Genomic DNA, 14,127 nt, shown 5'->3' with positions numbered 1-14,127 from the left:
TTTGTCTGTTCTGGAAATTTCATATAAATGGAGTCATACAAAATATGGCCTTTTGTGCCTGGCTTCTTTGACTTAATATTTTTAATGTTCATCATGTTGTAGCATGTATCAGTATGTCCACTCCTTTTATTGGCTAAATAATATTCTGCAGCATGGCTATTCCATATTTTATCAATTCATCAGTTGATGGACATTTGGGTTATTTCTCCTTTTTTTGGCTAGTATGAATAATGCTGCTATGAACATTCATATACAAGACTTTATGTGAACATATGTTTCAACTCTTTTAGGTCTACACCTAGGAATGGAATTGCAGGGTCATGTGGTAACTCCATGTTTAACTATTTGAGGAATTGCAAATTGTCTTCCAAAGTGGTTGCACCATTTTAGAATTTAAGTTACCCTTTGAGTTTCTTCTTTGTGCTTTAATTATGCTTTTCTAAATCATAAGGCTTTTAGACATCTTGATTTTAGAGTTACAAACTGAATATCTTCTGAAATAAATGCTGTTTGTAATATCAAATTTATCTAAATTAGTCAAAAGTATTTAACACTACTTTATTATAACCCTACTTTAAATATACTGTGTCTTGTCTAAATATGCAGTAGAATAGATAAAATTAATTTATTAACTTTGTTAACAGAGTGGGAGGCTAAGCAAAGAGCTGGATTTAGTGAGTCACCATGTGAGGACAAAACTTGATGAACTGAAAAGGCAAGAAGTGGCAAGGTTGAGAATGCTGATTAAAGCGAAATTGGATTCCCTTCAAGGTAAGTGCTAAAGAAAAGGTAGGAAAATTTCAATATGTGGTTTTTGAGGTCAGTTTACTATGTTCCTCTAGTCAAAATTTAATGCTAGTATTGATATGGCTTCTCTTAATTTTTTAAAATTTAATTTTTAAAATAGGTTATATAGTCACATCATTCAAAAATCAAAATGATTAGCCTTAAGTAATTATATCAATAAAAACGAAGAATGAAAAGTAATGAATTAACCTACTGACTTAAAAGAGGAAAAATAACATCAAAGCCAACCAAAAGGAAACAGAGAAAATTTAATTAGAACAGTTTCCATAGATGAAATAGAAACATTGTTCGAACTAGCGCCTCATAAACACTAGGTTCAGACAGTGTCAAAGGGAATTCCATCAAAAAATTAAAAAGCCGATTGTCAGTGCTATTTAAAGTATTCCAGAGCATAGATGAAGAAGGAAACTTCCACACTCTTGTTGTAAATTGATGCCAAAACCAAAATTGTTGAACAATAAAAGAATACTCTATCATAGCAAGTGTATTTATTTCAGGAATGCAATATTGACTTAGTTTTAGGAAGTCTAATACTATAAGTTATCATATGAATAGATATAAGAAGAAAAAAATTCTGTTGTGACAAAAGAAATCGTAAAGTCAAAAGACAAGTAATAAATTGGAATCAATCTTTGAAATTTGTGTATTTTTAAATTAAGAAAAAAATTTGGAGCAATATAAGGTTCACAGTAAGATGGAGGGGAAGATACAGAGATTTCCCATACATCACCTGTTCCCAAACATTCACAGCCTCCCCCAACACCAACATCTCCCACCAGAGTGGTACATTTGTTATAACTGAACCTACACTGACACATCAAAATCACCCCAAATCCATAGTTTATATTAGAGTTCACTTTTGATCTTGTACATTCTGTGGGTTTAGACAAATTTATAATGACATGTATCTACCATTATAGTATCATACAGAGTAGTTTCACTGTCCTAAAAATCCTCTGTGCTCTGCCTATTCATCCCCTGCTCCATTCTTTCAATTTTAGACTATGAGAAGATTAAATAGCTATGAAGCAGAGTTCTTGAAATGAGAAGATATCCTAAAGAAAGTGATCTCATAGTTCATATGATCATCTCCATATATCCAGAAAAGGCATTTGACAAAATTTAACACCTCTTCTTAATTTTAAAAAAGTAATAAAATAATAATCAATAGATACTTCTGTAACATGATTAGATATGTCCAACTCAGCTACACATACTTATTAAGGAAACACAAATATGTATTCTAACTAAAATCAGGAACAAAACAAAGATGCTTGCTGTCATCTCTACTAATTAATACTAGAGGTACTAGCCGAAACAATTATGCAAATGAAAAAATTGGAGGTAAAATAATTAGAAAGTAGGTGCTAAAACCATCTGTATTTGCAGATGATATAATTATAACACTGGAAAGTATACACTTGAGAAACCCAAAGTAACTTGTTGAAAAACTTAGTATATACAACAGCAAAATCAGCAAGGTAGATAATATACAGAAATTAGTATTTTTCATATGTCCCAACAACAGCCAGTTAGAAGGTATAATGGAGGAAAAGATTCCATTTACAATACCAACAAAGATAAAATGCCCAGAATAAACCTATTCAGAAATGTGCAAGACTTACAGAGAAAAACTTTAAAACACTCCTGAAGGACACAAAACTAGACTTGAAAAAAATGGGAAGACATAACATCTTTTTGATACACAGACTCAACGTTATAAACATGTCAGTTCTCCCTTTTGTTAATTTGTAAATTTAACATGATCCAAATATAAAGATGTACTTTTTCCCCCTGGTACTAGTCATGTTAATTTTAAAGTCCACATGAAGAGGGAAACAGGCAAGAAAAGTGACATACCTCTGAAAAAAAAAGAATAGTAAAGGACTAGATGTATTAGATATTAAAATGTATCACTAAGCCTCACTCACTGGAACTCTATGGTTTTGGCATATAAATAGAGAGACCAGTGGAACAGAATATAAATTCCAGAAATATAATTAAATACATATGGAATTTAGTTTGAGTTAAAGGTGGTACCTTATTATTAGTGGGATAGATAATATTTTTAAAATAAGTGGTCTTAATACAGTTGGATAGCCATTTGGAAAAAGGTACATACAGTTAGATTCATATCTCATATACATCAGGTTGGTGCTTAGATAAATAAAGATTTAAATGTAAAAATAAAACCATAAAAGCAACAGTTGACAACATAACTGAATTCCTTTATTGTCTTGGAATGGATTTTCTAATTATGAATCAAAGTCAAGGGGCCAAATTTGGCAAATGAGAGACTTTTCAAGCTGGCTTCTGTGTCCTTGTGACATGCCCCTGTAGGTTGGTCATCTGGGTGGTTCATTGTCATCAATAAATATCTGAACATTTACTCAGGGTGGAATAGCAGTTCTTAAACTTTCGGTTGGATAAGAATCACCTGGAGAGCTAGTTTAAAATAGGGATGACTGGCTCTCACCTCCAGATATTCTGATTCTGGGGATGAGTAATCTGCATTTTAAACATGTACGTCTGGTCAGTGGATCATATTGGAGAAACTGTGTAGAGCGTTAAACCCTCTGCTGGTGAATAGACTTAGAAAACAAGTACCAAATACTCATTATCCTGAAACTAAGGATATCAATGAGAGGTAAATTAACTCATACCGTCCTACATCAAGTGGTCAGACACACAAGGTAATTCCATCCTTGAAGCCAGACCTAAGGTGGTTAGAAATTTCTTTCCCCTTACACAACTTCCATCCCCTTAACCTTGGCAATATTTCCTTTATTCCAAGACAGAGACTGAATTTCATTACCTAAAGAAAACTGTAATATGCTTAGAAAACTTATGAATACTTTCTTATTGATTCAAAATTTATGAATTAAAATTTCTGACAATTTGAAGAAGGGCTTACAGGGTCTTAATTTTTTTTCAGATGGTATAATTTTTAAACAAGACAATACATTCACATAGTTTAAAACAAGTGTAAGAAGGTATATAACAAAAAAGCCCCCCAGTATTTTTGTACCCTATCAGTTCCCACTGCCCCCAACACCATCCTTCTTGAGTTTCTTTATTCATATATAAACAAATACAAATAAAAGTGCTCATTTTTCCTCTCTTTTTATACAAAAGGTACATGCAATAGACATTTTGTTCCTTGTATTTTTCCTTTACTACTATATTTTGGAGATCTTTCTGTATTAATACAGAGACCATCTTCTTCATTTTCCTCTTTTTTTTAACAGCTGCATAGATTTCCATTATATGGATATAACATAATTTATTTAACCAGACCCCTGTTTTATTAAAAATTGTTTTAACCTTTTTTGAGGGGAGGGTAATTAGGTTTGTTTATTTATCTTTAGAGGAGGTACTGGGGATTGAACCCAGGACCTTGTGCTGCTAAGCATGTGCTCTACCACTTGAGCTATACCCTCCCCACCTAACCAGACCCCTGTTGATGGATATTTGGGTAATTTCTAGTGAACACTCTTGTACACATACCACCATGTATCCATGTAAGATTATCTGTAGGATAAGTTCCCCACTGTGAAATTGCTAAGCCAAAAGGTATATGCATTTGTAATTTTAATAGATACTGCCACCTCCACCGAGGTTCATCAATACACATTCCCACCAGCAATAAATTTCTCATAGCCTTGCTAATTATAAGTATCATCAAACTTTAGGAGTTTTGCCATTCTGTTAGATGGTATAATTGTGCAGTTTTAATATGTATTTCTCCTATTTTGAGTGAGGCTAAGCGTCTTTTCATGTATTTCACTGACTGATAATATTCTTTAGGTCTAGGTCTCATAACAAATCTTTTCCTCGCAAGTAAAACTCCTAGTACAGTGCCATACTAGGAATTCAGTGAAAGCTTAGTTGAACTAATTTAGCAGTTTCTTACTTTCTGGCATAACAACATGTTCCAGGCTCATCTTGTACCTTGTATCCTGCCCCAGCCCTGGAATCAGCCATTTCTCTGAGGATTCCTGGTTCTTTTTAGTGGGAAATCATATTACAGACCAAGGGCTGGCACTTGGTGTGCTCAATGCTTCTGGAAAATATTTTCTTCTAGACACCTGCATAGGACAGAGGTAGGAAATATATGCATGTTTGTACACACATACATACACATATGCACACACATGTACACACGTGCATGTACATGTGAAACATACATCTATATATGTATGTGTGTGTGTATATATATTAGAAATAATAAGTTCACACAGATAATACTAATTCCCATCCATTTCCACAAATTTCTTTCTTGCCTCCCTCCATTTCCATGTTTGTATATCCCTTTCTCCTAAGTGAGAACCCTGACTCCTAACAAATCAACATATACTTATTTTGCTCGTCTATAATACAACTGAAATAGTCCAGAATTGCTTCACCCATTCAACAATAGCACACTGTAGCTTGTTTCTTAAAAGTTCTTTACAAAGAAAACAACTTTTTTTAAAGATAAATCATAATCAAATGAATTTACTGAATTAAATTTTTATTGTTCCATAAGGACTTATTAGAGCAGCATGCAAAGAGTTTCTTCACGCAAATTTTAGAGCAATTCCTTTTAGAAATTCTACTTAGATCTTTGATGAGGGCAGTATATTAGAGTTTATCCAATTAAAAGTAGAAAACTTGGTAATTTTACAACAATGAAACAGTTTTTACTGTAAATTATACTAATAGTCAACTAGTCTCTCTAGAAATAACATTAAAATGTACATATTAAATTGTATTCCATTTTAGAATTCAGAGACATTACCTTTGCCTAGAATAACAATATGTATAGTAGTCTAAAAGAAATTATGAACTCTTAAACTAAAACTTTGAATTTTCTTATAAAATCCTATAGGGATAAATATAAATACTTATTCTTATGTATCATTTATATTAATGTTTCTAACTTCTAGTAATTTATCATTGACAGTTTTCTCATTTCCTTTCAGATACAGGCATAGACCACCATGCTCTTCTAAAACAATTTGATCACCTAAATCACCTGAATCCTGACAAGTTTGAATCTACAGATTTAGATATGTTAATCAAAGCGGTGAGAATAATTCTAAAATATGTTGTCTTTGTCATGCCCTTGAGGTTTTGTAATTTGACAAGTAAATTCTATGAAGTGATAGCATAACTGTTATATACACTCCAGAATGTCTTTAAAGGGAGATAGCTTAACCCTTATTAGTACAGATAGCAATGTGGACATACAGGTCTGTAATCCCTTACTGACAACTCCAAAATCCAAAACACTGTAAAAACAAAAACCTGGCTTGAATTACAATAAGGCTATTTATAGTTTTTACTTAGCTTACTTACTGTGAGTATTCATAGTTTTTTAAATTGAAATATAGTCAGTTTACAGTTTTGTCAGTTTCTGGTATACAGTGTAATAGTCATACATGTACATACATATATTCATTTTCATATTCTTTTTCATTATAGGTTACTACAAGATATTGAATATAGTTCCCTGTGCTATACAGTATAAACTTGTTGTTAATCTATTTTAAATACAGTAGTTAGTATCTGCAAATCTTGAACTCCCAATTTATCCCTTCCCACCCCACTTCCCCTGGTAACCATAAGTTTGTTCTCTATGTCTGTGAGTCTCTGTTATGTAAATAAGTTCATTTGTTTTTTTTTTTAGATTCCACATTTAAGTACTATCATATAGTATTTTTTTTTTCTTTCTGGCTTGCTTTATTTAGAATGACAGTCTCCAAGTCCATCCATGTTGCTGCAAATAGCATTTTTAATTTTTTATGGCTGAATAGTATTCCATTGTATAAATATACCACAACTTCTTTATCCATTCATCTGTCAATGGACATTTAGGTTGTTTCCATGTCTTGGCTATTGTAAACAGTGCTGGTGTGAACATTTGGGTGCATGTATCTTTTTGAATTAAAGTCCCATCTGGATATATGCCCAGGAGTGAGATTGCTGATAAGGAAGTACTAATCTGTTTGATTACAGACTCTTCAGGGGTGTTACATAATATGGCGTATATACCATATGTCCTTTCTGAAATCTAGAAAGTTCTGAAACACATTACTAAATTTCTTAGGAATTTTAGATAATAATTTGTAGACTCTCATGTTGTACTGTAGGAAGTTAGCAAACTAGGATGTTCTAGCGTGGGTGTTATTAGATTTAGTTAATTGGTTAGAAACCATTCTAGTTTTCCACCCTGTACAGATTTGATACAATCCCTTCCTTTTTCTTCTTTTTAAAATAAATTTATATGTTATTTGCTTATGAGGAACTTCCTAAAGTTGAAGCTAGCCTTGAACCTTTAGTTTCTTTGGTTGCCTACATCACTAGTAATGATCATGACTAAAGTGAAAGGGTAGAATTTAACACAGGAGACAAGGATTTTTTGGCCCCCTCATACAACCTTCTGTTAGAGAGTATGCAATATGCAAGAAAGCCTTTATTTATATTTTTCAAGCACATCTTATTTACTTTAAATATTGCATTATAGGCTACAAGTGATCTGGAACACTATGATAAGGCTCGACATGAAGAATTTAAAAAATATGAAATGATGAAGGAACATGAAAGGAGAGAATATTTAAAAACACTAAATGAAGAAAAGAGAAAAGAAGAAGAATCTAAATTTGAAGAAATGAAGAAAAAGCATGAAAATCATCCCAAAGTTAATCATCCAGTAAGAATTATGACTTAAAAAAACCGTAATTAGATGAAGATACTTCTTTGTACCAGACAATAGAATTTTATCATAGGTTATTAATTATAAGCTTAATATCTTGATTTTTAATTCTATGAAGTTTCTCAATTTTATATTTTATTTTAAGTCAATTTACATAGCTTATAGTTTGTTTTGATTTTTTTTTTTTTAATTGACTCACAGGGAAGCAAAGATCAACTAAAAGAGGTGTGGGAAGAGGCTGATGGATTGGATCCTAATGACTTTGACCCCAAGACATTTTTCAAATTACATGGTGACAGATTTGATATAAATATTAATATCTATTTCTTCTGTTTGACAAATTATAGATGCTTCACTCTTAATTGATTTCTGCCAAGCTTTGCTAATTGAATCTTATTGATGGTAAATGTTTATAGAGTTTTTCTCTAGGGTAGTATAATAGTTTTTCTTGCTGGTCTACAGTATAAAATATTTTAGGTCAGAAGCAGTGTCTTTATACCTGCTGTTACTTTTAGTCTTTATATGACTTATAACAAATATCTCTGTCAAATGAAGGTATTTCAGTGACTAGCTAGGTTATATCTAACAGACTTTATGGTATAATATTAAAATTTACTTTTAATCTTATGGCATATTGTTTTACTTTATATTTCTTGGGAAAAAATTGGTTAAGATATACATTTTTCTTAAAAACTATTATGAATTATGAATAAGTGAATTGTTATCAGTTGGACTGATTTGAGGCTTCATAAAAAAGAAAGAAGCCTTTTTCTGTAACATGTTGGTGCTTCTTGTAATACTTCTGTAAACCATTTATAATTAGTTACATTTTAATTATCTATTTTCTAAGATATTAAATTCAGTTTTTGCATTTATAACTTTTAAACTTTAGATGTCAATAGTGATGGCTTTCTAGATGAACAAGAATTAGAAGCCCTATTTACTAAAGAGGTAAATGAACTCATTATTCAATGCTTTTCCTCTATTTCCTTTCTATAATCTTCCTTTCCTTTATGTTGGTTTTAAAATTTTCTTTTTAGTTGGAGAAAGTATACGACCCCAAAAATGAAGAGGATGATATGGTAGAAATGGAGGAAGAAAGGCTTAGAATGAGGGAACATGTAATGAATGAGGTATGTTTTTAAAGTTTATCTGTTACTTCTATGGATTATTCAAGTTCTTGCAATAAATCTTACCATAAAGTAGAAAATAAATATATAGACTAGGTATTTAATTGGGTTTTGCACTTTTGATCCAGAATAGTCAGTAGATTCCCTTAATGTAAATAAAATTATTTGTAACTACTTTAAAATATTTAAAAAGGTTAGGATGCTTTTCCAATGGCATTTCCAATGCTATTCCTCAAAATCATGATTTTAAAAAATGTACATGAAATAATGCTGTAAAACATTCTTTTAGAAGTAAAAAATAAAGTAGCCATTATTTGATATTTTAAATGCTGTATTAGTTTTTGCTAAGAAATTCAAAACCTCAATACTTTAATGGTTTATAGCAACAAATATTTATTTCTTGTTCACATTATTAAGCTGAAAAATCTGAAATAGATATCATAGGCAAGGTAACTTAAGCCCACTGTTTTGCTTCACTGATTTTCACCTGATATTTGAGCTATTCGTGGTGAATTGGGATTTCTACTGACTGCTGGTATCCCAAGTAACTAATGAATTTATTTGGCCATTATGGAGTTCACTTTTGTAACTGAACTTGAAGAGCCATTGAAGAGGATTTGGAAATGTTGTCAACTGTAGTTTTGATTTATAGTTAGTTGTTTGTTTTTAGGTAAAAATGTTGAGTGCATTTTAACTTAAACTCCTTTCTCTTGGCCAAAACAGCCCTCCTCCTGGAAAGGTTATGTCTCTTGCTCAACCATTTGGCTTCAAGAGGAATTATACATGGTGTGGTGAGGAAGGATGATAATTCTAGCCTAGCTAGTCAGATCAGCAGACTTAAAGTTGGTGATCTTTGGGAGTATCGGGTATTTTCAAAATTGAATTATATAGAAGAGAAAGATGTTTTCTGATTCTAGAATAATATTGAGAGTTCTGTTTCGGTTTTTTTCCCCTTATTTTCTATGGATGTTAGGCTAGCCCTAATTGCTGTAAGCTTATGTAGTAGCATCTTTTAGAAGAATTTCTAGTGTCTAAATAATGAAAAAGAGTTATTTTATTCAACATACACATTTTTCTTTAATCAGGTTGATACTAACAAAGACCGATTGGTGACTTTAGAAGAGTTTTTGAAAGCTACAGAAAAAAAGGAATTCTTGGAGCCGGATAGCTGGGAGGTAATAAAACCCACTTGAAATTGGTTGTACGGTTCAAGAAATCCTGCATCAGTCTATTCTAACTTTAACCTTTATTCCCCATTATGTTTGCATGTATAGTCTTACCTGCTTGGCTTTTCATATAAAATGTCACCATAAAATAATGAACTTGATTTCTTGGAAAGCTGTGGCAATTGATCTCTATTGGTAATCACATTGCGTATAATTAGGAATCTTTTTAAAACTGTAAAATAATGTTCAGTTTTGAAAATTAGAAATATCATGTATTTAAAGAATGAGTTAGAAGTTACCTGTAACTCTACCAGCCAGAGGTAGACACTTAAATTATGCATTTTGTAACGACAATTTGGGAATTGTATATTTAGTATATGCATATATAGCATATAGTGTATAAATAGTGTACTGTCCCATTTTTAATTTACATATACATGTAAATTTATATCCGTATATTTTTAAACGGCTTCATACTATATAAATGATTTTTTGTTTGTGAAATTCTGTTTTTTTAATTCAACAATATTTCATGAACATTTTCCAATACCATTTCTCAAAATCACAATTTAAAAAATAACCACTTACCATGTACTTGTGTGGTTATCATGTATTTGTATAGCCATTCTTCCAGATTTAGACATTATGAGTCAATCTCAATTTTTTTTTTTTACTCTGATAAATAACACTATGATGACTACCCATTTGTTCATGCACTTTTGGGCATCTGTGATGATTTCCCTGGGATTAATTCCTAGGAATAAAACTATTTTCAAGGTTTCTGAACATTTTTTAGTCTCTAAATATATCTGTCAGATTGCTCCAGAAAGGTGTTCCAATTTATACCATCACTTGCTATATATAAATGAGTGCATACACATCCTGTAATGAATGCTTGAGAGGTACCACCCCAAATAGATTGAAGAAGAAACATTTTCTTTTTCTATATAAAATATAAATTAAATATAAATTAAAAAGATTACTATTTTAATTAGCTTTTTAATTGTCCAGAAAACAGTTTGAGATAGGATGTTCAACTGTCATAGTTTACCTAGGACTGAGGAGTTTCCCAGGATGTAGAACTTTTCAGTGCTAAAACTGGGTCAGTCCTGGACAAATTGGGACAGTTGGTCATTTTAGTTTGAGGTTAAATAAGTCAGCTTTTTTGTTGTCAGTTTTTGTCTAACATTTAATATATTTCTGGACATTGGTGAAGAAGAATGCTATGATTCTTTGAACATGAATTCTCTTTAGTGCTTCTGGTGAACGGGATCAATAGATAATTATATACCTTTTTCACTTTGACGTAATTTCAGATTTACACACACAAAAACTTGCAAGAATAAACAAGGAATTCCTGAATACCTTTGACTCAGATTCCCATTTTACTACATTTGCTTTTTCCTGCTCCTTTTCTCTCTTTCTCCATTTTTCATCTCTTTCTGTGTGTGTATCTGTGTATAATATATATCGTTATTTTTGAGTGTAAGTTGCAGATGCTGCTGCTTTAACCTTAAATACTTGAGTGTGTATTTTTTGCAAACAAGGATTTATCATACATAATCACAGTAAAATAGTCAGTGCTACACACACAATACTATTCTCTAATCTGTAGACTTTGTTGAGATTTTTGTCAATGTTCCCAGTATTGTCCTTTATAGCAAAAGAAATTCCAAGATCTTGCATTGGAGTTAGTTGTAATGTCTTTCTAACCTCCTTTAACCTGAAACAGTTCCTGAGTCTTTGTATCTCATAGCACTGATATTTCTAAAAACTACAGATACTTTTGTACTTTGCTAATCATAGAATTTTAAGGCTGAATCAGACCTTCTTGTTTTATGTCTAAGGTTATTCTTTTCTCATTTTTTTCTTTTAGACATTGGATCAGCAACAGTTCTTCACAGAAGAAGAACTGAAAGAATATGAAAATCTTATCTCCGTGCAAGAAATTGAACTTAAGAAAAAGGCAGATGAGCTTCAGAAACAGAAAGAAGAGCTGCAACGTCAGCATGAACAACTTGAGGCTCAGAAGCTGGAATATCATCAGGTGGTATTTTGTAAAAGGCTTGTGGCATTAAAAAGGATTTTAGGGGCTTTGCTGAAAGCCCTGTGTTTTTGTAGTATAATATTTCAATGTACTAGTCTCTATAGAATTTTAAATTTTAGTATTTTTTTAAACTGCATTGTTGAATATTACTCTAAATTTTAGAATTTGAATATCCCATTTTGGAAAACAATTTTCAGTCAATTTGTTATGCTTTGTCAAAGGTCAAACATATCAGAGAAAATCAAATAATTCTTACTTTTGAGACATTCTTTTTCCATTCACTAGGTCGTACAGCAGATGGAACAAAAAAAATTACAAGGAATTTCCCCATCAGTGCCTGGTGGAGAATCAAAGATCCAGTCACGTATGTAATTTTGTTTAATTTCTTTGTTTGTTTAAGGAAATAAAAAATTGAATAAATAGAAATTCACATTTATTAGAAGTATAATTTCAAATCATTAACATCTGTTCTATTTTCTATATACTTGTAGAAACAGAACAACTTGTATTACAGAAAAATGAAAAAGCCACTAAAATTTTTTATGCATCAGCACATCTCAAAAGCTATATAATTTGATAGCCAGATTTATGGTAAAATGATTTGTTTTATTGTTATTATTATTATTTTAAATGGAGGTACTGGGGATTAAACCCAGGACCTTGTGCATGCTAAGAATGCACTCTACCACTGAACTATACCCTCCACCCCCAAGTTATTATTAGTTTAAAAATGATTTATTTTAATATTATTAGTAATTCTTCCTAATCTATTAATATTATTAGAGGACATGCTTTTTAATTGTAATCTATGATTAACTAAGCATATTTAAAAAACAAGAACTCAATATATCTCTCTATATATAAAAGAATATTAGAATAAAGGAAAATATCTTTAAAATGAGAGCATGTTTACATGTTTTTTTTGAACAGACATTTAAAGTCCGAAGTCCACCAGAACTTGGAAGAAAGCTCTTAAGTCATCATCTGTGTCATCTTTTTACCTCCCTTCCTTTTTCTCTGCCCAATAAATATTTTAAAGCATATATGGAATAAAGGACGATACTTTTTAAATGAGAACTTTTTTTTTGGACCCAGATAGTTAAAGATTGAAGTCTACCAGAACCAGGAAGGAAACAAACTCAGTATCTGCTCTCATTTTCATACCTCCCTTCTTTTTTCTTTCTTTAGTGATTTAGTTCTCCTTAGTGATTTAAATAAGTGGCCTTATGCCCATAATTTAATCAAACTGTCAGTAACTATTTAAGTGAGAAGCTCCATCCATTGCTTTTAGAATAAATTGCTCTCACCTACTCATAAAGATACTCTTTTATGGGTGCTTATCATACCCTAGCTCAATAAATGTCTCTTTGATATTGATAATTCTTCTCCTGAGAAGACCATAGTATTCCTTGGTGTTTCTTAGAAACTTTTTTCTACTTTCAGCAACCTTACCTGTGAGAAATTCTTCTACTGAATAGCTTTTGCTGTATCACTTCAGGTCATTTTTCATTCATATTTTTGCTTCAAACTCCATCATTTAAGATCAGGTTTTGCTACATGTAACAGAAAAACCAAAGATAACAGTGGTTTAAACTAAATAGTTTTTGCCTTTTACATAAAAGAAACCTGGAAATAGGTGATGTCTAGGTGCCTGACTTTCTGCTCTGCTCTCCTCAGTGCATGGTTTTCATCCTCAAGTTTTACTTCATTCTCAGTGTCCAAGATGACTTTTGCAGGCAGTGGGGAAAGGCAACAAAAGCAACTTCCTCCAGCTGATGCAGCTTTCCCAGAGAACCACACAGCATTTGAATTTGCATCTCATTGGCCAGGATGGTGGCATATGGCCATCCAGCTGCTAGGGAAGCTGAGAAATCCATGTAGCAATGGCACCAGCTAAAAGTTAGGATTCTTTAACTAAGGAAGAATTTCTTTTAAGAAGGGAAGAAGGAATGTTTGGTAGGCAACTTATAGTTTTAACTTAAACAGCCTTTTGGCTACCTAAATATCTATGTACATTCTTCTGAAACATAGAAAATGCTCATTTCCCCCACCCCAAAAAGGAAACCACCAAAACCCAATCCATTATTGCGTGTAGCTCAAAGCCCATGATATATGAGTATAGTCCCGTCCAACCGGTCAAGATGTGGTTTCTTATGTTCTGGCCATCTAAAAACTAAAGAGCAGCATGTCCGCCCCACGAGCAACGTATGCATAATTTGGTACGGGATAACTGCAATAAAATCAACCTTTTACAAGAGGGAAAAACAGAAAACGTACCAG

At 31.9% G+C, this 14,127-nt stretch overlaps 1 protein-coding gene across 8 annotated transcripts in view; it reads left to right on the top strand.

The window, feature by feature from the left end:
• NUCB2 (nucleobindin 2) overlaps window positions 1-12,890 on the top strand; it is a 32,000-nt gene extending 19,110 nt beyond the window's left edge. For 7 of the 8 annotated variants that reach the window (XM_006195137.3, XM_014568024.2, XM_014568023.2 and 4 more), the window contains 10 exons: window positions 645-771; window positions 5,772-5,875; window positions 7,316-7,501; window positions 7,706-7,796; window positions 8,397-8,455; window positions 8,545-8,637; window positions 9,720-9,809; window positions 11,677-11,847; window positions 12,133-12,211; window positions 12,778-12,890. In XM_006195137.3, coding sequence (XP_006195199.1) covers window positions 645-771; window positions 5,772-5,875; window positions 7,316-7,501; window positions 7,706-7,796; window positions 8,397-8,455; window positions 8,545-8,637; window positions 9,720-9,809; window positions 11,677-11,847; window positions 12,133-12,211; window positions 12,778-12,785 — 1,008 coding nt within the window. In that variant the 3' untranslated portion in view covers window positions 12,786-12,890. Of the gene's footprint in view, window positions 1-644; window positions 772-5,771; window positions 5,876-7,315; window positions 7,502-7,705; window positions 7,797-8,396; window positions 8,456-8,544; window positions 8,638-9,719; window positions 9,810-11,676; window positions 11,848-12,132; window positions 12,220-12,777 lie in introns of those variants that run through there. The other variant, XM_032488926.1, reaches the window with a different exon arrangement.
• The last annotated feature ends 1,237 nt before the right edge of the window (window positions 12,891-14,127 follow it).

Source organism: Camelus ferus, chromosome 10 (assembly GCF_009834535.1).
Source record: "Camelus ferus isolate YT-003-E chromosome 10, BCGSAC_Cfer_1.0, whole genome shotgun sequence".
NCBI classification, from domain to species: Eukaryota; Metazoa; Chordata; class Mammalia; order Artiodactyla; family Camelidae; genus Camelus; species Camelus ferus.
The sequence above is the reverse complement of the archived record's forward strand: the minus strand, read 5'-3'. Positions and strand labels throughout refer to the sequence as shown.